Source organism: Amblyomma maculatum, chromosome 9 (assembly GCF_055883805.1).
Source record: "Amblyomma maculatum isolate TAMU_Amacu chromosome 9, ASM5588380v1, whole genome shotgun sequence".
NCBI classification, from domain to species: Eukaryota; Metazoa; Arthropoda; class Arachnida; order Ixodida; family Ixodidae; genus Amblyomma; species Amblyomma maculatum.
Window position 1 is genome coordinate 68,270,884 of NC_139352.1, and position 22,742 is coordinate 68,293,625.

The 22,742-nt window shown below is 45.8% G+C and overlaps 2 protein-coding genes across 3 annotated transcripts in view; one reads left to right on the plus strand and one right to left on the minus strand.

Moving 5' to 3' along the window:
• The window catches only part of LOC146179302 (putative phosphatidate phosphatase), a 65,864-nt gene extending 59,270 nt beyond the window's left edge, over positions 1 to 6,594 (minus strand). Inside the window, exon 1 of one of the 2 annotated variants that reach the window (XM_084578956.1) lies at positions 6,476 to 6,594. In XM_084578956.1, the coding sequence (XP_084435082.1) occupies positions 6,476 to 6,525 (50 nt within the window). In that variant the 5' untranslated portion in view covers positions 6,526 to 6,594. The other variant, XM_084578959.1, reaches the window with a different exon arrangement.
• A 126-nt stretch (positions 6,595 to 6,720) lies between these two features.
• LOC146179304 (dolichyl-diphosphooligosaccharide--protein glycosyltransferase subunit 4) lies at positions 6,721 to 14,689 on the plus strand. Its single transcript, XM_084578960.1, has 3 exons — positions 6,721 to 6,859; positions 8,273 to 8,392; positions 14,549 to 14,689. Exon 2 carries the CDS (start codon positions 8,279 to 8,281, stop codon positions 8,390 to 8,392), a length of 114 nt encoding a protein of 37 aa, XP_084435086.1. The 5' UTR covers positions 6,721 to 6,859; positions 8,273 to 8,278; the 3' UTR covers positions 14,549 to 14,689.
• The last annotated feature ends 8,053 nt before the right edge of the window (positions 14,690 to 22,742 follow it).

Consider the following 22,742-nt stretch of genomic DNA (forward strand, 5'->3'; position numbering starts at 1 on the left):
GTGTCAACTGCAGATGCTACGCGACACGATACCTCTGTCAGTGAAACCGAAACGCCAGCGACTGTACTGAATGACTGGACACAAGAATGGCGCATTCAAGGCAAGCTGAAACAAGCAATGGACGGTGCGGGGGACTCCACTCGGGAAGCCCGCCATTTTCCACAGGACCCGGCGCCGGGGGACCAAGGGACTTTACGCGCACGTGGCCGCGCGCGCGCACCGCGGAACGGGGAGCGGTAGTGCGCAGAGTCGCCGCTCTCTTCTTCGGCGAAACAATGGCCTTCTCGCGAGGTCACTACAGGTCAAGATCAAGACCCTCCCCTTTCCTCGTAGCCTTGGTCATCCCCCCTCCCTTCCGCCGCTGTCTCCGCCTCAAAGCTAGGAGTGCGCCCTTCGATCGGCGAGACTACAGCCACGCGCGACAGAAGGGATAGCGCGCACTCTGTGGGACGGTGGCGCCACCTGCCGGCGGCCAAGGATACTAGCTGCATTCCCTTCTAAACTAAAAGGGAACGCACACCATGCACCATTCGTTACCACGTTTCTTTTCTGTGATTTAGCATCATTCCTGGATGAAGTTTTATATTATTTTCTGAAGAGTTTTCGTGAGTACAAACTATTAAAACCTACGCAACCGCAAATCATATGAAAAAAAAAAAAAATCGCAAACCATGTTTGAGGTGCTGCGACGAGATGTGAATTTATTAAATATAACCGAAAGCAACAACGTAGCGCGTGCTCTAGCCAAATACCAATTAAGTAATTTATTTCTTCCGGTACCCGACTGGCTCTAACTGGCCGGTCAGGTACCGGTATATCATATGAGAAGGGTTTCAAGTGTATATTTCAAGTGAAGTCACGGCTTTCCCTTCGCCCCTGACCCCACTATGGCCTGTCAGGAACTGATAAGTTCGTGGACAAAACAGCCAAGTGTCGTAAAGAAAGAGCAAACACTGACAACCGGAAATGAAAGCTATTGAGAGCGCGGAAATTGCTACACCACATTTTATATTGCACGTTTGGCCACTCGGGACTCGAAGGGTGAATCGTAAGAGTGATCTCTATTCATGAGTAGCCACACGCTATCGAGGCGATTGCCGCGCGATAGATAGATTTTTTTTTTTTTTTTTTTTATAGGGCGAAAGGCTGAAAATTTCAAGTCAGCGCGAAGTACAACGTACTATATACACCATTATTCAACTCGGTGCTGCAACATCGACAAAAACAGTGTCCACAGTATGCGTTGCGCGAGACAATCCGCACATTCAAAATCAGAAAACCATGCCCACTGCAAAAAATAATTCAAAAGAAATCTGAAGGAGGTGCATGACTCGGTGGTTCGCGTGATGAGCTGCTCAAACTTCATCGACCCGAACAGTTCAAACACTTCGGTGTTTTGTTTTCGAACTGACACGCAGTCAGCCATTTTTTATTTTTTTGCATTCGAGAACAAATCCGGCAACACAATGACTGAGATCTCGACGCTGTGGGACGCCCGAAAAATATATCTCGTGCCAAGACGAGGCTATTCTGGCTTCGGGTTCAACAGCACCGTGCTTTTTATTCTTCGTTTTTTTTCTCCTTCCATTGCTCCATAGCAAAACTTCGTGTCTGGCACGTGCGAAGCGTCGAATGCAAAATAAACAAACCAGCAATGGAGGAAAAGAAATTATATTATGTATATTATATACTATTAAAGTTACATATACATACATATATACAGACACGTACAGACAGACAATGCAGCGCTGTACGCAACAGCAGTTACATACACCGTCGTCATCAGACGCAGGCAGCACGAAGAGGGGGCGACTCGCCACAATGAACTCAGCGCCAGGATTTAAAAATCTACCGTCCCAAACACGGTCGGTCTACCGGATGTGGTTGCCGAACCTGCCAGCTTTTGTCGAGCAGAGACGGTGGCGCCATCTATCGGCGAATAGGCCAACTACCATTATATGCAAGAGCTTTTCCCTTTAGTGTTTTGTAATTGGCTGCGGTCTACCTCCGCCCTCAACCTCACCTAACCCACCCCCTTCCCCTTTAGGCCACAGGTCATCCTCATAAAGGTTTTTGAATGAATGAATGAATTAATTAATTAATGCTTCCCCCCCCCCCTCCTTTTTCCTCTTGCGTTTATCCGCAGTACGCGTGGGACTTCGGCCGGTTTTTCGAAAATGTCAAAACTTTCCTCTTATTGTGATTATGTATTTTTACTCTAGCCACCCCTTATGTAACACCCCTTTTTAGGGGCCTTTAAGGTAATAAAATGAAATGAAATGAATAAACAAATGAACAGAAATACACCACCGAAAACAGACAGGGCGTGCAGCTGAAAGCTCGGCGGAGGAAGGTGACGAAAGAAGGAGGAAGAAGGAGGAGGAGGAAATGTTTCAAATCCCGAGTTTTGATCTACTCGATTCTGCGTTAGAGGGGAGGAAACAAACGAACAAATAGCCCACTAGCAAGGAACCAACACCGACTTGCCCAACAGTCAGTCATTGATACATTGCTCAGATTCGTAGAACACACTAAGTACTAGTCTGCGCACCTTCGTATTTATTACGCTGGGTCAGACAAATCTAGCTGCACTACCGCAGCGCTTTCTCTGCACCGACAAACCTACCGAATTCTTAAGACTGCGCAGATATCAGGATCAGATAATTACACAGATAATATTCGTTGAGTGTTTTCGCTGAGTAGAAAAAAAAAAAAAAAGCGTGCTTAGCCACACCTCTCATCAATCGGTGCTGTCAAGTTAAATGTTATTTTTGATGTACTTCAGCCGTTGAAACACCGCCTTCCAATGAGACCCCCCCCCCCCCGCCCCCTGATAAATGTTCGAAACAGATATCTAAGCTCCAGAAGTTGACAAATCTTGAGAAATCTCCTTCGATAGCCAAGCATATAAAGACGAGACGACTCGTTTCCTTGGTTCGAAATCTGTGAAACGTTTTAAAATGGCCTCGCAGAGGTCGACAGCCCAATTAAGTATGTAGAACCTTGTAGATCTACAGCATTCCACAAGGTGCTGTTCGTGGCTGCCTCGAGATCGACGTACAATATTAGGATGCCTTGCGAATAGGGACCATCCAGATTTTGTGCAACACGAACAGACCTACATATTCGTAGTGAGAGACAAATGCAGCCTGTAGGCTGGCGCTGCCATGAGTTGTTCCGGGAGCTACATGCGTGCCCGAAGCCCATCTTCCCTTGAGCGCCGTAAAAAACCTGAAGTATTTATTTTCAACGCGCACATTTCCGAAGTGGACTGCTGTCAGCACAAGTGAGCTAATACATTTCAATAAGTAAGGCCAACAAGCTGCTACAACTGTGTACGACGTGCGTAAACAAAGATAATAATAATAAAAAAAAGTGCTATAGTTTTTACTGTTTGCAAACTGTGAGAATGATGTTCGCCGACGACCAGCACTTTAGCGGCTGCAACGTAAAACTAGCTGGAAAACGCCGGTTTTCCAATGAGAAAAAAAGAAAAAAAAAAAAAAAACAGTCGGTGCTAACCGATGTAATATATGGATAGACTTTGTCTCAGCTTGTAGTTTTGTTTTATATTAAGGCCAAACAAAGAAGGTAATCCTAAGCTGCAGCGCTTTGCGAACGGTGCTGGAAACTGTGACCTATTATAGCCATTAATGACCAGAGTGCAAACTTTCTTTTACTTCCAGTCTCCTTCCCGTATCTAAACCATTCTCTCACTATGCCCTTCTAGTTCTCTAACGTTTCCTCACACTTGCTTCCACAGTTAGAAAGTTGAGCATGGCCTGGCTGCTCCCAAATGCAAGTAACCCTGGAATCTCTGTAGCACGCAGCAACAGCAGATGACATCCGCAGCGTCAAATATTGCCAGCAGCATTTGACACTATGACATACCGCTACAGGGCGGTCAAAGTGCCAGTATAGGAGAATCCTTTTCCATAGACGTTCTATACAGGATCTAGATACGTTGGTACTGAGAGTACCTGATTTCATAAATGCGGAGCTGGCCATCGAGGCATCCTATCACTCATTTTACAATTCCTCAGACACACGCGCCACCTCTGAGTAAAGGAAGGAGCGGCACAAAAAAACTGCCACCGAACCCCCCAGATGGCGGGAGAAGCGCTGCTCAGTCCGCGCCCTCTGCCGTGTAATGTGTCAAGCGATCACTGCCTCCGAGATCAACTGCGCAAGGAGATGATCTCAGAGGCCATGTGGCGATTGCTAGGAAGCTCTGCAGAGGTCGCGCTTGTCTTTAAGCGCATTTGTGCTTGCTATTTTAGAACACCGCAGTGCTTACTATTCACACTGATCGTATCATGCATAGAAATCAGTGCACTGATCTCTACTCAGACTACATTCTCCTGCTGATCATCCGTCTACCAATTTGTGCGGAAGAATTAATTAAAGTCTAGCTTGGAGACTAGGGAAGCGAAGCGCCGAACATCATCCTTGGGATAGACAAAAGAAAACAAAGGAAGCTAAAAGAAAACAAAATAGGCAAGAAACTACCACAAAGATAGTTAGCTTATGTTACCATTCATCATGAGGCCCTTGACACATCTATAGAAAAAAGCAAGCACAAAGAAAAACCATAAAACGCATAATGCAACGAAAGCACTTCACCATGAGTCGAGCATCCGATTATGATACGCAGCTAGACAGGGTGAAAGGGTGGAATCAACAACTTACACCCCCCCCCCCCCCCCCCTTCGTTCTGTGCGATGTCAGTGCACGTTTAAGAACCCCAGGTGGTGGAAATTTCCAGAGTCCTCCACTACGGCGTCTCTCATAGCCTGAGTCGCTTTAGAACGTTAAACCCCACAAACCAAACCAAGCCATTTTTTTTTTTTTTTTTGGATCGAGTTGCAACTACGGACCATTATCGCTGGCTATGTGACAAAGCAGTAAAACATACTTTCTAGTAAACTGTGGTAAGCTAATGTCAAGGTAAACACCCTTCCGTTCATGTCGCATCATAATATGGCACAATTAATAAACAATCAACCTATTTAATTAAATACAAACTTCATTTAAGGCTACACAATTCATATGTAATCATGTTTAAGTACCCCTGGAACAACGGCAGCAAAGGAACGTATGCCAACAAGCAAACGCGAAGAGCACAGGCTGGCTCGATTGCGAGCACAGCGGAAGCCATCACTAGCATCCTCATCAACACTTCAGGCCCGCCAGCCACCCAGCAGCAAATGAAGCGGCGCGGTTACAAGGACAAGTTTATTGAACAGAGCCGGCCGATAAGCGCACGACGCTCGAACAAGAGCTTGCCGAACACACACCCGACGCGTGGGTTACGAGCGTAACATTTCACAGCTGGTACAAAAATAAAATAAAAATAACAGTAAAAATGACATTGGCTGCGAACAGAGCAGTAATAATTTCAGTTACACTAAACGTTACGAAATGAGAGTTGCGTAACACTTTATGACACGTATGTTACAATCTGCGGTTTTTGAAGAGCCCAGTAGGTCAATGACTCCAGAGAAGCGGCGATTCACAGCGCGCGCGACAGCATCGCGGAGTGCCGCTAGTGACTGACTAGGCGCCAGCAACCACACAAAGCGACAGTTTAAGCGCAATTGAAAGCACTCAAGCCATCACTTGCGTAGTGCGTCACACTAAAAAGGTTTCTTTATGTGTGGCTCAGCTACCGTAACTGTAACAATGAACTCGACATTGAAGACAACGAAAGTCGTCAAGCGCGCGCAACAAGTAGGCGGCAATCGCGGACAAAGACGGGACAAAGCGACGTCCACTCCAGAAGCGATCAACAAGCAAACGACAAAAACGGCGAAAAAACGCAACAGTTACGCATCGAGATGAGGATGCGCAATCGTTCCGGTTGAAACAAAGCGCGCAGAAACAACCACAAACGAAAGGCTTGTTAAGGACGCATCGGATCGCAACAAAGAACTGCTGAAGGCGTTGTTCTGGTAAAGACGCTACGGTGGATGCAAATGAATTACACACCAGTTGCGCCTAAAACGGTTTTTTTTTTTAACACTCCATAACCTAGTCTGGGCGGCAAATCCAATGTGCAAAAACGAGAGCAAGCATGGTTTACACAAAGCCAGCGAGCAAAACCGTGCAAACTAATGCCCGCAGTGTTTGCTCTCCTGACCAGGTGCATCGGAATTTTGAGCCGCTCACCGCTTAATCCTGCCCGCAGCGGCGCGTTCCGACACAAAAGCTTTCTTTCCGCCGCGGGCAGGAAAAAGAAAGACGGGCTTACAAAGCGACCGAGAGAACAAACAGCTTCGGTCCGCGCACGGAGAGAGCGGCAAGACTTTCTTTTTCCTCACTTGAATTTCGGCGCATCCAGCGACGCTTCTTCCGAATGGGTTAATCCGTAATCCCGAGGCACCGACGCGAGCACCGCACACGCGCACCACTTCCGTCAACACAAACCCTTCGCGGGCCGCGGCGCACCATTCAACGAACAAAGGCCGTCACTCACGCTTTTTCCCACATGCCGCCATTGCCTTTGTTGCCGCCTACTTCGGGCATCGCGCGCCGCCGCCAGCCGACGCTCTCTATCTATTTGTTTACTTGTTTTTAGTCACGTGATCCACTCAATCGCAATTCCAGACAGATCTTGCAAAATAATTGTCGTTTACCTTTAGAAACTATAGAATGTATTTTGTAGTACAACTAAAAGGTAAGCTAGCAAAGCCAATGAGCTTATTTTCGAGATGAGTTCTTCGAAATTTCTAGGCGGCGCTGCTGGAAGACTTCTGAGTGCGAGAGTTCTTCCCTTGCATGTAGCCGGCGTGGTGACGTTGCCGCTGCGAAGGATTTGTTTTGGTCAGCGCTTGATTGGATTTTAGGCGCTAATAATCAGGTTTGTGATCCGAAAAATCCAGTAAATGTCCGGTGTTTTCACTTCGATAAAGGTGTTATGCAACTTCTTCGCTTAGTCGCACTAACGACGACGATGTCAACGAGAACGTCGTGTAGGCGACACGTTGCCTACGCTAGCCGCATCGTTGTCGTATCTCTAATCTAATGCATTTCTACTCAATGAAGACATACAGCGTTGTGTGCTTTTGTTTGCAACAAAATTAAGCTTTGACTACTTGCTTCTAATGAAATGGTGGCTGGCGTACTAACTGCTTGACAGCGCTCTGCCGTTAGCTATTTCGTGAAGTTCGTGAAGCGCAAAATTTGGCTTGCGCCCAAGTGAACGCTGCACGTTTGGCGAATATTTCAGCGTGTAAAGAGCATTTAGGTCAATGCACTTGCTGTAGTTTCATTTATATGTTTGGCACCCCTTGCGATTTTTCTGAACTGCTGATAATTTCGCAAGCGTTGATTTGTCGCACTCGTGTGGCTTCATGGTCAGGGAACTGGCCAATGACAAAAAAGCAGTTCTATTTACGGCGAGTCTGCTTTGTATGGCAGAATCCAGGAGCATGTTCGTTCGAGCCAAATTATTTCGTTTTCAGAACTTTATGCTATAGAATGCATGCCAAATACTCCTTGTGTTCATGTACTGCTACTTTATCAAGTTCCCTTTGTGTCCAGTGTCTTCAGAAATCCATGATGTGCGATTTTTTAGTTGCACGCATATTGTAAATATATTCACACTGACCTATATGACATCAGCTAATATTGTCAATAACTAACAAAAAAATGTTCACATGCTGACGCTTTATTCAAGTCAGCATAGCGTATTTATATTCAAGTCTTAATAACTCTATATGTTTGTTATCTTTAGTAGACCTTAGCAATTCATTTAATCTCCTCTTTTTCAGTCAGCTGTTGCTAAGCTCATGTTATTGTGGATCTTGAATAACACATTGCGGGCTAGTTGGTTCATTTCAAGGCAGAACAGCGCAAGCTACACAGGGACAAGAAAGGAAGACGAGACACACAAGAAAAGAAGACGAGACACACACTGCGCTTCGTGTGTCTCGTCTTCCTTTCTTGTCCCTGTGTAGCTTGCGCTGTTCTGCCTTGAGTTTATTGTGGATCATCCATACAAATACGGCGGCCGCTTTTCGATGGAGGCGAAAACTAAGGCGCCCAGGTGGTCGAAATTTCTGGAGCCCTCCACTACGACGCCTCTCATAGCTTGAGTCGCTTTGGGACATTAAATCCTACAAACCATCAACCATACTACTAGAAGCTCTCACATTTTCATTTATCAGCTATGAGACCTCTTTCTGCTGGTGTAATGCAGTGTATTAGTCATTTATTTCAGAAACAATAAATAATCTGATTCCCACCATGATGCGCTGCTCTGTGTGTGCAGGTCACCATGATCACCGACATCCAGCTGGCTGTCTTTGCAAATGCCCTTGGGGTGTCCTTGTTCCTCCTGGTGGTCCTGTACCACTACCTAAGTGTAAACAACCCAAAGAAGGGTGACTAGGTATGTGGCGTAAAACGTAAACCCTCCATTTGCATGGTACTCTTGGGCATGGTACTATGCCCAAGATGAAACGTCAACTCATTCTTTGGCTTACTTGTGGTATATGAGAAGGAAGTTGTCGACAACATTTGTGTAAAGATTTTAAGTGGAGAGTGAGGACAAATTAAAATAAATTAAAAGTACAGTTGCTGCCATCATCAGCCAGTTGCTTCCAGCCAGCTGCTTGTGTTGCATTGATGAAGTTTACCCTCAGGGCCCAAAGGCTAGGCTACACCACCATTTTTAAGATGGTAATCACAGAATCCTTTTTGATTTAGCCATCACAAGTTTGAATTGAGTGACTGCAACATTTTTAATTCAATCTTCTCATTAATAAATGCTCTTCGCTGAGCCAGACAAACATTAGCATTCTCAGAAAGAACCGCGGAATTGTTTTACTGTAAACAGAAGTTGTATGGGATGTTCTCAGTGTCTTAAGGTGGGAGGCCACACTCGAAAAACATTTTTTTTTTTAAATCAGCAGGTGGGCTATAATAACTTTTCTTTCTGATTAAGCACCTTTTATTCAAATTATCTAAGTTACTTAACCTCTTTTGCCAATTAGCATGGGCGAAAAAGGAGGAGGAACAAGAGAAAGTGGCAGAGAAATGGGAAATAAAAAGGCAGATGATCAGAAGACGTGAGGGGAGCACAAATGGCGATCGAGGCTCCGTGATAGATATAGTCGCTTAGATTGACGAGAGTTTGTCCGAGAAAATTGATGGCTCACTTTGATGACAAAGCGCTCATGTATCTGTCTCTTGCTGTTGTCCGTGTGTTTTTTATGCGCTTTCCAGGTTTAACATGTGTAACCAACTCGCCCAAACGTTGCCATTAATGACAAAAGAGACGACCGTGACACACATCTGCGAAGATTTGAGTGCAAAGCTTTTGGGCAAGGTTGGGAGCGCGGTGAATAGGCAACAGCTTTGAGCATGTACGTAATTAATTGGTAAAGCGCTGAATGTGTTTGGTAGGATGCCTGCTTCTGATTCTCTGGATTGCAGCAAAGTCAAAAGGGCCAATGATAGAGGGTTTTCAGTAGAGATTTCGCACTGCAAATCCTGAGGACTCTGGAATTGCTAAGCAGTTTTTTTGTCGCTGGCCAACTATTTCGAAAGATGGCTTGACATGTCAAACACAGAAAAAAAGTTCTAAACGCGTGCTGCGTGACAAGTTAGTGACAGTTCTTAGCATCTTGCAGTTCTAAGTTAGTGGCATTCCTGAAAGAAAAAAATTTAGGTTCCTTAGAAGCGATTGCCGAGAACACAGACCAATTCCTCGACGCTCAAGGGCTAAGAAATATGCGCAAGATGAAGGAGGAAGCTCTGCATGTCTAGTAAAAATGAGAGGGTTCCCCGGTGGTGGGTCCATCAGAGACAAATGACACTTGGTGGAGCAGCTTCTTAATGAACCGGAGAACTTTGTACAGACTATATACAAGAAGTGGTACAAGAGTCAAGACGAATGACAACTAGCCGTGGTCGGCTGCACCGACCGCTAAAGCAGAGAAGCAAGGGACTCCGCGTCCCCGCAGTCGAGCTGGCGCGTCTTGCATGAGCTCCAAAGCAGCCGCTACTTCCAGCGCTCGGCCAGCGTGAGCACCCTATCGCAAGGAGTAGCTTCAGCAAAAGAGAGTTGAGCGCAGTCCCGCGCTCCTGAGATGAGCCGAGCGCATGCCCCTTTCCACAAGTCAAAATAAAAACAGAATCATGGCGACTTCTCTCCAAAACCTTCGCGAAGCGCACCAGACACCCACTATACGTATGCAACACGACGAAAGCCTGGTCCCTCTTGTGGGTTTTATGACCTCCAGCCGCTCCCACTCTGGCGAAGGAACAGCGGGAGACCGCACTAATGAGAGTCTGAGACGAGGCAAAAGGAGTGCTTCTCCCGTCTCCAGTAGCAAAGGGAAAGTAAACTCAGAGGGGGTCCGAAGGAAGTGCTCGCGTTTTAGAGCTAATGCTCTCCTTCGTGGAACTAGAGTACGACATGCAGTTCAACACTGGGACATCCCGGTGAGAAATGTGCATGAAGGTCCGGCACAGAAACTCTCACAAACAATCCAGCAAACGCTGAGGCCGAACAGAGCACGGGCCTCACAGTCTCCGAAGTAAATTCAGCAAAACTATGAACTTATGGCGGGGCATCCAAGCCACAAATAAGATGTTTTTTATGTGACAGTTTGGGACACCGTGGAGCTGACAGTTGATTAGCAGTGCGACCCAAAAGATGCTAGTCATGTGTCAATGTTGTAAGGGGAGGGGACATACTGTAGAATGCTGGCATAGAACGCAGGACTGAGCTGCATGTGTGGTTTACAGGAACAACCTGTCACTTGACTCGAATTTCCACAGCTCAAGGGGGAGCAAACGCCATTGGAGAATGAGGTGTTGGGTGGAACACCCAAGTCAAAAGTAGCAATGCCGGTGGTGGTTGGACAAATAGGGGATCGCCACATACTGATGCTTAGAGACGGCGGAGCCTATGCAGTTTATGTTCAGAGAAGCCTGGTGAGGGATGAGGACCTGACAGGGTCTGCCGTCACCCTCGTGAACAGCACTGTCAGATAACTTCATGAAGCCAGGATTCTAGTGTCTTCACCCTATTACAATGAACAGCTATTAGCAAATTGTGTAGAACAACCAGTCTACAATCTCGTCTTGGGAAACATTGCAGATGTAAAAAGTGTCAGTGACCCTGGTCGTGAGTAGAGGGCGCTCGACGTTGAGAAGCACCAAAACGAGGAAAGGCACACAATAAGTCAGCAGGATGATGCTGCAATTAGAGACTTGAGCAACGCAGCGTCCGCCCTTGACTCCCATCACACAATATTCAAGTTCAACACTGGGCGAAACTGCAATTAAGCAGAAAGAAGACCGAGCTTGGAAGCCTGTTTCAAGAGAGTAGGGGAAATGAAGAAAAGGAAACGGAGTCGTACATCATTTCAGTTTCAATTGGTAGGTGGTCTTCTTCGTAGGAATTGTATATTTAGCTTGGGAAGGCAGGTCTGATTGGTGTTAGCAAAAGATCTGCAAGAAACGGTTTTATGCTTAGGACATGGCACCATCATAACCGGGCACCAAGGTGTTCAGAAAACGGTGTCCAGAATCACCGAAGAGTTCTGGCCAGGCGTCCAGAGCGATGTAAAATGCTCTGTTAGGCCATACAGTTCCAAAGGGCAAAGTTAGACCTGTACCACTGGGCAAGATGCCGACCATCGAACTACCATTTCAGAGAGTGACACTATAATTAGTTTGCACTTACGGCTTGTGAATATGACAAAAAATTAGATGTAAGTGAATTATTAGCAGCATTAAGCAGTAAAGCTTTTGTTGTCTCATGGGTGGCGCCACCACGCCCTAGAACAAACATCAGCTTCCCTGGCCCACTCACAAGAGCACTATGCTGTAACCGCAGCCGACTTTACCTTGTTTAGAACTGCAACACACGCTCGTTCTGTATGGCAAACATGGCCATCTTCATCAAGTTTCAAACATAAAACATTTGCGGTGAGCTATGCACATCATCCTGTTCATGAACTTCAATCTGTGCCGCTCACTCTTTTAACCTAGGTAAATACGCCATACACATACGTCATCTGGATGAGTGTGGGCGAGGTCTGGAAGCACCGGGATGTCTAGTGTCACAGCAGCAGCAACAAAACTCAGGCTTTCGCATTTCTCCAGTGCAGGTTCTGCAGTGCTTTCAAAGGTTTTTCATCCCCTGTACTTAAACACAAACGGCAGCGAACATCTGAAAATTGTTCACAATGCACCCACTGCATGAAATGCTTTTTAAGGTGAAAGGTTTTCGATGCTTATGGTGAAAATCTTGTGTCGGCGGGATTTGTTAGCGAGATTCCATGCGTGACAGATACTGTGCCTTTCCTTTCCTGTAAACCAATTGTATAACGCCAGTGAACTTTGATGCGCTCAGCGGAACACTGTTGTGTTCGACAAGGGGCAGGCAACGTACCGTGTGCAGCAGCAATGTTCAGGCTTTTGCATTTCTCCACTGAAGATCCTGCAGTGCTCTCGGAATTTTTGTACAGACTTAAAAGGATAGAAGGTAGGAATATAGCTAATTATTAATGCAAAATGTGATTATAAACAGTGCACTTCCAGTCGTGTTACTTGCCAAGCAGGGGACAAGTAATTGAGGTGTGCAGCACATTTTTTTAACATTTAGCATGCACTTGAAGAGAAATTGTTGAGGAAGGTGCCCCTAAATTTGTGTCACAGTACATTGAAAGCGGGTGTTGCTTATATAATAACCATGCAAGCAGAGTGGAAAAAAGTAATTCACAGCGCGAACATAACAGCCGGCACAGCTGGCTCTGGTCCCAGGTGTACTTAACCAGCAACCATCGGCGCAGCGTTTGCTTTACACACTGCTTGCAGTTATCACTTTCTTCTTAAAACATGGTGCATCATCATTATTTGTTAACACACGTTTGTTGGAGAAAACTGCCAGCTTTCAGCATCAAAAGTAAATGAAAAAGCTGTTTTCTTGATAACAAATTTTCTTGGCACGTCTGGGTACAAGAAGCTTCAGCAGATGGTGCCAGGCACACCATCTACATCAGGTGTGAAGCCTTTTGATTGCAACAACTGTAATGCAGTTGTTAACGAGTCTTTCAAAAACATTTTCACTGTGCATTCCACAAATTACTCTTGACAACCACCACTGCATGGCGCCACTTCATGGTATTGATAAAAACAGTTTGCTATTGGCCAGTGTGGCAAGCTGTCGGTTCCTGTGGCATATCCTTGCTGCTCGCAAAAGTAAATCGATAGGTTTTCTAGATCTGTTGCTGCCTGCATTCCTTAGCAGCCTCCTTCTCGACTTGTGCTTAGTAGTACTGTGCACCGATATAAAATATGCTAGTGCACTAAAAGAACTGATGAACTGTTTGATTATTTCGACTGCATCCTTCTTTAAAACCATGCAGTCCAGAAGTGTGACCGCTGCTGAGACACTAGGTGTTCAGCAGCTGTATGTTATCGAGTACAGAATGAAAATCCTCGAAACCTACCTTCATATCTCTTCACATCATTGAAGAAGCAAACTGAGCATAAATTCAGTGAGAGGAAAAAGTGATCTTGAAAGGTCTATTAACCCATGGTCAAATTCCCATGTGTGAATGTGTATTGCTCAATTTATTTATGTATAGGCACAATTCTGGGCACTGCTACGTTATACGTGCCAACATATTTCAGATGTCTAGTTTTACCTGTATATAGAAACATAAGGCCACATTTTGTTCAGAACTGACGGTTGATATTACTTGTGCAGTAAAAGTCTTAACACCAAATACGTATATATGCATTAACAGTCCAAACTTAGGATTTTTAATACATAATTTTTTCTCTGCTGCCACACCGAACGTTGGTTTTACCACATGCACTACGCACAAGTTAAAAGTAACCGTTGTTTGTACAATAACTGCATCTAACTGCTTGAAATACACCTAGCCATGGCTTTTTGACTAAAACCAATCAAACCTAGTGTCGAGTCGGGCCCCATTACAGCAGCTTGTTGCGATTACTCTCAATGAGTTAGCTGTGTGTGGGTCAGGTCCACCGAGGGCGTCTTTGTGAGTGCCGTAAGAGACTGCAGAGCATTTTGTTTAAGCACACTGCAGGAAAACATTGGTTTTGTGTGGCATAATTGGTTCTGTAGGGGTCGCAAGGAAATGTAGATCACTTACATACGTGGAGAAACGTTGCACGCTTCAGTTAATAAAATTGAGCAGGAACTTGTACATGCAGTACTTGGAAGCTTATCCGATACATGAAACGAAAATTACTGTCGCTCTCATCACTGATGTTTCGAAGGATGGGATGTTATCTCTTATGCTACCTTGGCCTAAACATAACTACAGTTGTTGGCACTCTACGAATTTGGAGCCTTTTCGCCACTCACACTGACTAAAGCCTTCACTCTGCCCGACAGGTTGGGCTGCTTGGGCTGCTTGGGTTGGTATTGCGTGTGTATGTGACATAATTTTTTTGTCTGTTGCATTAATTCTGAGCTATGGTTCAGTATTGGTATTGTTTAAAAGGCATTCTTTATGTCCTACCTATTGCTGACATTGGCATTGTTGCTATGCAGGGAATGTGTGCAGCTGGCGTGCGGCCATCTGGTTTGCGCTTTCATCTGGTTCGACTGCTTGCAGAATGGGACTTGGCAGACTTCAACTAACCATGGGAGTGTGTGTGCTGTAAATAAATGATGTGCAGTCCTTTTCTTTTACTTTGTGTTTTTGTTTTGTTTTTGCATGGCCCACCATTCTTTTGTATGCAAGGGAAAAGGATGCTGGGCGTGACGGCAGAGGTTCATGAGGTGACATTCAGCCATTATTTGTGCATCATTGTTAAAAATTGTGATTCGAGAAAAAGACCTGTCAGCACTGTGTACGCATGTCACGAAATCGCATAATTGGAGGTCGCGGGTTCGAGTCCTACACCGCGTTGTGAACCAGATACCAGTGGCACTGGAATATGCAGACATGCGCAGCTAAAATGTCAGCGCATGTGTCTGTCGTTCACGTGTTTCGTCTCTCCTAGCGCTGTTTTACTCAATTCTTAAGCTAAAATGTTTTTCTTTTCGCTGTTGCACTAAAAGTGCTGCTTGGCTTGACACCTCAAGTACGCCCATGTACCGAATACTCCTAGGGTACTTCTGTGGCCAGCGAGGCGAGGGCATCGAGGCGTTCTATATACACGCTAAAGCTACTACAGTGCCACCTTCCCAACTTTCTCTCCTGGGCTCATCCACTTCTCTGTTGCTCGAATTTAGTTGAGTGATTCTGGTGCTAGAATTTAGTTGTCCTTTTTTTTTTTTTTTCTTTCAATCAACAGGTTACATTTTACAATGCAGGGATCACTGCATTCTATTCGTCTACGAACAGGGCTTCAGGGTGGTCTCCCCCTCTCTCCCCCACCCACACACACAGTGGTATATTAAAAGGTCTGAGGCCCTCCACACTGAAATGTAGGGACTGCATGATTCTGAATAAGCAGGCGGCCACTTTATTTTTATCCTTGTAAGTGGTGGTCGGATCATTTCCTTTCTCTTGTTTCAAGCAATTTCGTCGCAGTTTTAGTAAGGATCATTACATGTTCTATTAAATCGAAGGCGAAGAAAAGTAAAATGTCGCTCGCGCTACACAAGAGGTGGAACAGATTTGCTCTGTGCACGCACCAAATGCTGCCGATTCCGCCAATTATCACAATGCCAAGGCGCTGACTGAACGAATTGTTGACGCTAGTGCCATATTAAATATTTGAGGGCTGTACTTGTCGCTTGTAGTTAATTAGGCCGAACTTCTTGTTCTTATAACGGTTTCCTTTATTTTCAGTTAATTCACTTATGGCGAAAGTTTACTACTATTCTGCTTGCTTCGCTCACTTCTTTAAAACGCGAATTTAGAACTGCACATGTCTACGATGTCGAGAATAACATAGTAATATAATATTACATGCATTACAAATGACGCTTTATTGTTTCACTGCGAGCTTTTTTTACGTCAGATACCGTACACTGGCAAGGCATAGGGATTACTTTTTTTTTTCACCGCTTCCACATAAATTGAACAAAAAGTCACCATTAAAAGTGATTTCTTTCCTTTGTATAAGGCAGTCAGCAGCTTACTGCTCATCTGCGGTGGCTTAGTGTTTAGAGCACTCAACTGCTATGCCCTAGGATGTGGGATCGAATCCTGGCCGTGGTGGCCGCTTTGCGATGGAGGTGAAAAGTAAGGCGCCCATGTGCTGTGCAATGTCAGTGCACATTAAATAATTCCAGGTGGTTGTAATTTCTGGAGTCCTACACTACTTCATCTTTGATAGCCTTTAATTGCTTTGGGATATTAAAGCCCATAAGACTTAAACAAACCTTTTTTTTTCTCTCTCCCTCATTATTTCCCTCTATACCTGTGCTCGAATTGCTACAGATCTGTCGCGATTTGCAGGAGTAGGCCCCCCTTCCCCCTTTTTTGATAGTGCCAGACTTCCCTAGGACGAATAAATAATTTATAGTTGAATTTCTTTCTTGATGCTGTTTCCCAGGTAGCACTGAATTATTAGAGCAATGTTACATTTTTGTTTCAGTCGAACATTATTTTGATGTTGTTAATGTCCTTTTGTTTCTAATGTTTTACCAACGTGACATATAAAGGCTGGTATTAATGTTTAACATAAATTTAACATGCATGCAACATAAATGTAGAGGAACATATTGCACGTGCATGTAGGCCCACCGCTCGTGATGGTATATAGCTTGCACGCTTTGCAAAAACTGCAATGCAGTACAACTCTATCATACAGTACAACTCCTACACTCACCTCTGAACAAATGTCATAGAGTCAAGCCCTACAGCCATGCTACAGCCATGGTGGAAACCCGACCTGTGAGAACCCGACCTTTGCAGGTCATTAGTTGTTCGAAACTTTAAGCCCTCCAAGGAGCACAGCAGGGTTAGCAGAGCCTCCATATTGTTTTATACTAGCACATAAAAAAACCAGCGCAAAAAAAAAAGATATATATATGTATATATATATATATATATATATATATATATATATATATATATATATATATATATATATATATATATATATATATATATATATATTGCGCTGGTTCCATTGTCCCCGAATATATATATATATATATATATATATATATATATGTACGGGGAGAAAGGAACACAAAACGACAGGACGGACAGCGCCCGTCCTGTCGTTTCGTGTTTCTTTGTCCCCGTTTTTTGCGCTGGTCTTTTTACATGCCGCACTACTTTGCTTTTTCTTCATAGTGCACCCGATCTTTCGGAAACAGCGTCGACGCATACGTCCCTCAGGAATCTGCCGCCATCTTGCACGCACGTAATGATAGCGCACGCGTGTTTGCTTGGTGGACCGTCGAAAACGAAAATGCTGCGCCGCGTGTCGTCTGCTGCCAATGACAAAATGGTGGATTACCCAGAATGCATCGCTTCATGCAAGCTCAATGCAGGCTTACACTGTGTGACTGGGAACGACTCGGTAGATGAAAACGAAAGAAAGAATCTATTCAATTGGCCGTAGCCAGATACTGCTCGATACTAACCTCTAACGCATCATTTTAAAAACGCTAGCAAAAATTCGGCCCTTCAAGCAAGGGGACCGTTCACAATTAAGCAAACTAATCTTTACTTGGACCCTGGACTGAGGTCCCCCCCCCCCCCCCCCCCCCCCCGGTGGACAAAATAAATAAAGATGTTTTGTCCTCCTCTCCTCCTCCTCTAGTTTATTCTAGCGGCCCTCATAAAGAAAAAAAAAGAATAAATCTTTCTTTTTCTCCCATGATAACTGTTGTGAAAGTGAGTGCACGAAGGTGGAAAACCTTTGGGTGTCTCAACATTGCGGGGCAGTACACCAAGCAAAAGTTCGTGTAATAGCTTTTCCAGACTATCTGTTCATGTACGCACGCGCACGCACGCACACGTGATCACCAGGAGCAGGAAGTGGAGGGTGTGAGACCCCTCGCCAGGTCGAGACCCTTCGCGCTCTAATGTATGATGACTGTATGAATGAGAAGCAGGCTGTCATTTATTTATCTCAGTTTCGCAGTGACCACCATTAGCGTATTTTCTATAACTGGAGGCAGAGAAGAACAATTTCTCCCACTTGAATAAAAAGTTGTGCGAAGCAGGCCATGAGAAAATGAAAGGAGCAAGGAACCGTTGTGGAAGGTTCCGGGCTGATTACTTTATCCCATCCGGTCTAGCGGGGCAAATTAATCTTGACGATGCAGTGTCGGTAAGTTACGGCATTCTCAAAACATGCTTTTAAATTCTTGAACGCCTTTCGCAACGGTTTCATATTTTAGTGCAGGCGCTATGGCGAGCTTCCAACTCAAGTACATTCGGACTTGATCGTCCTAATGCAGTCCGCAGTGAACGAGAACACAACTTCCTGTACAACGCCTTAAGCGCATCACTTGTTTTGAAGGCAGCAGAGTTTTCTGAAACCATGTACGCACAGCGCTATCGCGATTTGTCTGAGAACTCGTTTACCAAGGCTATACCGACTACGCGGCCGTATGGCATTCGGCACTTGACGTCTGTCTGACCACATCTGAAACGGACGCGGCGAAGTAGTTCTCAAGCCTGATTTCACTTTGTTAACCCTAAACTTCAGCACACTGCCCGAAAACCAAGACAGTTTTATCGTATTCCCTATACTGCGTCTTTCCGCGCTTTGTGAATTCCAGCATAGACACATCTTGTACTTCTATCAGAGTCTTCACAGAAGGTTGAAGAAATAGCATATCTCCTGCCACTGGTGATGGGCGAAGAACCGCCAAAAGTCGAACGACGGTGCAAGATGCGATATACAACCGTCCGGCCTTGCAGGCTACTGAGCGGACATGAGATGGCTTGGGATGGAGATGGCTCGAAAAAGAAGGGAAACAACGCCAACAAACTATTCCGCCTCAAAACGGTTTATTTTTGTCACTCGCCATTTTAAATCCAGTTTGCCATTATCAAGCTCATATCAGTCACTATAGTGCGATAAAGACGATTTTCACAGTTTATGCATTTTTTTTTAGGATAAAAAGAAACACAGGGACCTATAAAGGGCAATATGTCACTCGGGCATACCAGTTCATTTTCTAAAGAGGCATTTACATCGTTACATGACAAAATTTCCGCAGACATGTCTTCAAAAGAGCAGCAGCAGCTGCCAGAAAAATAAAAAGTCGCAAGGCATCTTGCCTTATAAGTTCTGGATACAGTGCCGATATCATGTACTTCTAAGAGTTTCGAGGCAACAAGAGTATGCCCGTAGCAGTTCGAAGCAACTTACGGCCAAAACCACCACGTAGTACTCTAATTTAAATAAATGTCCAAAAGTCCGACTGAAAAGCACATTGACAGGTGATTGGCCGAGACAACTATAGGCAATGCAGCAAGCAGCGCTGTACCAATTAAGATGAAAGTGATTTGTCTCTGAGAAGACATCGAGGCGGTTTCATCATCGGCGCACCAGATGGACACTGGAATGCCATTGCGAAGTCTTCCACGTACGTTGGCGGCAAGTTAATGAAGCGTTCCATAAAACTCGACGCTACCCTCGGGCAGCGGTGGTGGCTGCCGAAAATATAGAAAATTTGTGCGTTCGAAAGGCGCCACGTACCCCAGGCAACCCTAGCAGTGTGCCAATCTGGGCCCTTTAGCGCCGAGGTGACTGACGACAAGCCAAGTGCCGAGATGGTGAACGCTTCCACAGTTTTGGGACTGTCTGTACTGTTGCCGCCCAAGTAGTATCGCTTAAAGCATTCCTTGAAGCGATCAATGTTGGCCAAAGTCTTCGCTTTCCATTCCAATCCATAGAGCACCATTAGCCACAGACCCTCTGCCATAATCCGGCCCAAAAGCGCAGCGTTCGGAACCAGGTTATTGCCGGGACCGGTGTAGATGTAGCCGTACATGGCGGCCGGAAGTAGCAGCCTGGCTTCCCCTACAAACTGCAAGGTGGCGTAGGGGACAACTCCAGCATCATGCTCGCTTTGCTGGCGCTCCCTGGTCACTTCGAAATTGTACGCACGACCTCTAAGCAGATTTTCCGCAAAAATGGGTGACGGTACAGGTACGGTGACCATACTGGCATTACTCGGAGTAACAAGGGATAATTTTTTGAAAAAGGCCTTAAGCCGATCGGCGTCTCCAGCATCGAAGAGCGAGTTGTTCATACAGTCCGAATGCACGGCATTTTTCACGAAGGTGAACATCGCCATAGCCTCGGCGTCTTTTTCTCGGGTGGTAAATACCTCCGACGTGAACTTGTACCAGGCGTTTGGCATATTTCTGACACTCGCCATACACGCGTCAAAGAGAAGCCTGTGAGATGCATCGTAAGCCTTGTAGAACCTTACCGCCGCCCGTGCTACGCTCTGCGACACGAGGAACGCAGTCATCTTCGCAATGCTATCGCTGTCGGCGTCGTTCGTTGCTGCGGCGGAGAGATCGTGGATCAGCCGAATCGCCCAGACATTCAGTATTTCGACAAACTTCACGTGTTGCCGCAGGTTATTCACGGAGCTCAGGCACACTTCGAAGTCGTCGATGTCCCACACTTCTCGGTTGAAGGCCTCGCGTTGCGCGGGCATGGCGTATGTTGCGCGCGTTGTGTACCTTTTCTCGTGACCAAGGGCCCCGGACAATCTCGTGCACACCTCTTGTACCAAATTTGTCACAGCCCGTGGCTCGATTTGTGTCGCCTTTACGTACTCCTTCAATACACTGGTCGTAGCGGCTACAGCGTCATAAGGGGTGCCACTGACGTTGCAGATAGGAATGAACTTGAGCACTATGGCCGACTTGTAGGGCACGAACACCACTGATATGACGGAAGGGAGGCTGTACTTAAATGACACCGTCATAATGTAGCTGAACGCTATTCTGGTGTCAAATTCTCCTGGGCTTTGCCATGCCTTCCGGATGAACGCGGATGCCAAAGTAGTTAAAAACAGCTCACGCTGAGGAATGGTGCCCACGCACGACTTGTAGTAAGCCATGAGGAATCGTCCGGCATCATGCGTCTCCGTGCCCTTGGGAATGAGGCCTGTGGCGAGGGCGTGCAAGAGCTCGGCGTCTCGCTCACGGAGGTTGGAGTATCCGTATCTGATGACGTTGGAGCACACGTACGCAAAGAAATTCTTGCAAGGTTTGATGCTGGTGTTGACGTATTCGTTTAGTTCTGCGGCTTGAATGGGGCAGCAGAAGGTACCTCGCGTTTCATCTCTGTTTGTCATTCGCCGGTTGATGAGGTAGACACCGACGGTAAAAACGACGGCCGCGACCGCCGCTGTGACTGCTCCTGCGGTTACCAGGAACAACAGCTGACGTGCTGCGTATTTACTGCGCGGGGAAACGGGCGTCTCCCTAGGAGGAACTGTAGGTGCCACTTCTCTGTCCAAGAATCGAGGCCTGCTAGCGACGTTCTCCATTTTTGTTCTTCTTCTTTGTCACTTCTAAAATCAACGATCTTGCGTCGTATTCCAGAGAGGATGCCCTGCTTCCCACACAAAACTGACGAACCAGCGAGGAGCGGTCACCCGGGCGAGGCATGAAGCAGAGGCCTGATGGATCCTGGACATGTAGGAGCCCTAGCTCCCAGTATGTATGAGCCATTGTTTTTGTCAATAAACCTTATTTCTCCGCCTCCTTTTGTCACAAAATTGAGATCTCGGTGTTTTCAAAGCCAATTAAGTAATTTGGGCCCGATATGCCACCTCGGAACTGGCACACACAGTCAGGTGTTTCAAAGTGTTCAATGTGGTATCGACAAGCTGACAGCCTATTAGAGTTGTAGGGAATTTTAAATGCATTCAGCTCAAATGACATTCGTGTACATGGAACGCAGCGAGTATGTATGAATCATGCTAAAGTTACCGCAGCAGTTCAATCCTACTGATTAGAAATTTATAGACACGGTCAGCGCGCAAAGGAGATTATTACAATTGCGACCACACTCGGAGATGCCCTGTATGTTAACATGAACTATCTCTAATAGCCTGAGTCGCTTTGGGGCGTTACACCCCATAACCTAACCTAAACTATATGTATCGTAATTTAGTAAATAGGACTCAAGAAAGATAGCAGCGCAGCAATACTTCACTTCAGCCGTTTTGTATTTCCCGCTTCCTCCGTACTGTCTCGCGTGCGCGCGTGCATCGCGCCTACAGCACTTCGTCTTTATCCTCCCATCCTTCCTGAATATCCCATCGCATTCTCCTCGTCAAAATGTCATCATCGTCAGCCGGATTATGCCCGCTGCAGGGCGAAAGCCTCCCCCATATTCCTCCAACTAACCCGGTCCTGTGCTAGCTGCATCCATTTGACCCGACCTTGCGAACTTGCTAACCTAATCGACCCGTTTATCTTTTTGCCGCCCCCTGCTACGCTATCCTTCCCTTGGAATCCAATTTTTTACCCTTAGCGATCATTGTTATCCTCTCTTCGCACTACATGTCCTGCCTAAGCCTGCACTTCTAGATTTCAACTATATGCAACGTCATTTGCTCGAGATATTTCTCCGACCCACTGTGCACGCTACCTATCTCTCAACACCTACCATTTTTCGTTTCATAGCTCTCTTCGTTTCCCCAAATTTAAGTAGAACCTTTTTAGATAGCTCCACCCGCTGTTCCTTCCCGAGGTTGTTGAATGTTATCTTAGCCTTTTGCATATTACTTATATAGGCTATACCTTTCTGCTTCTCCTCTCTAGGTCACCAATCATTCTCTGCAATTCTTT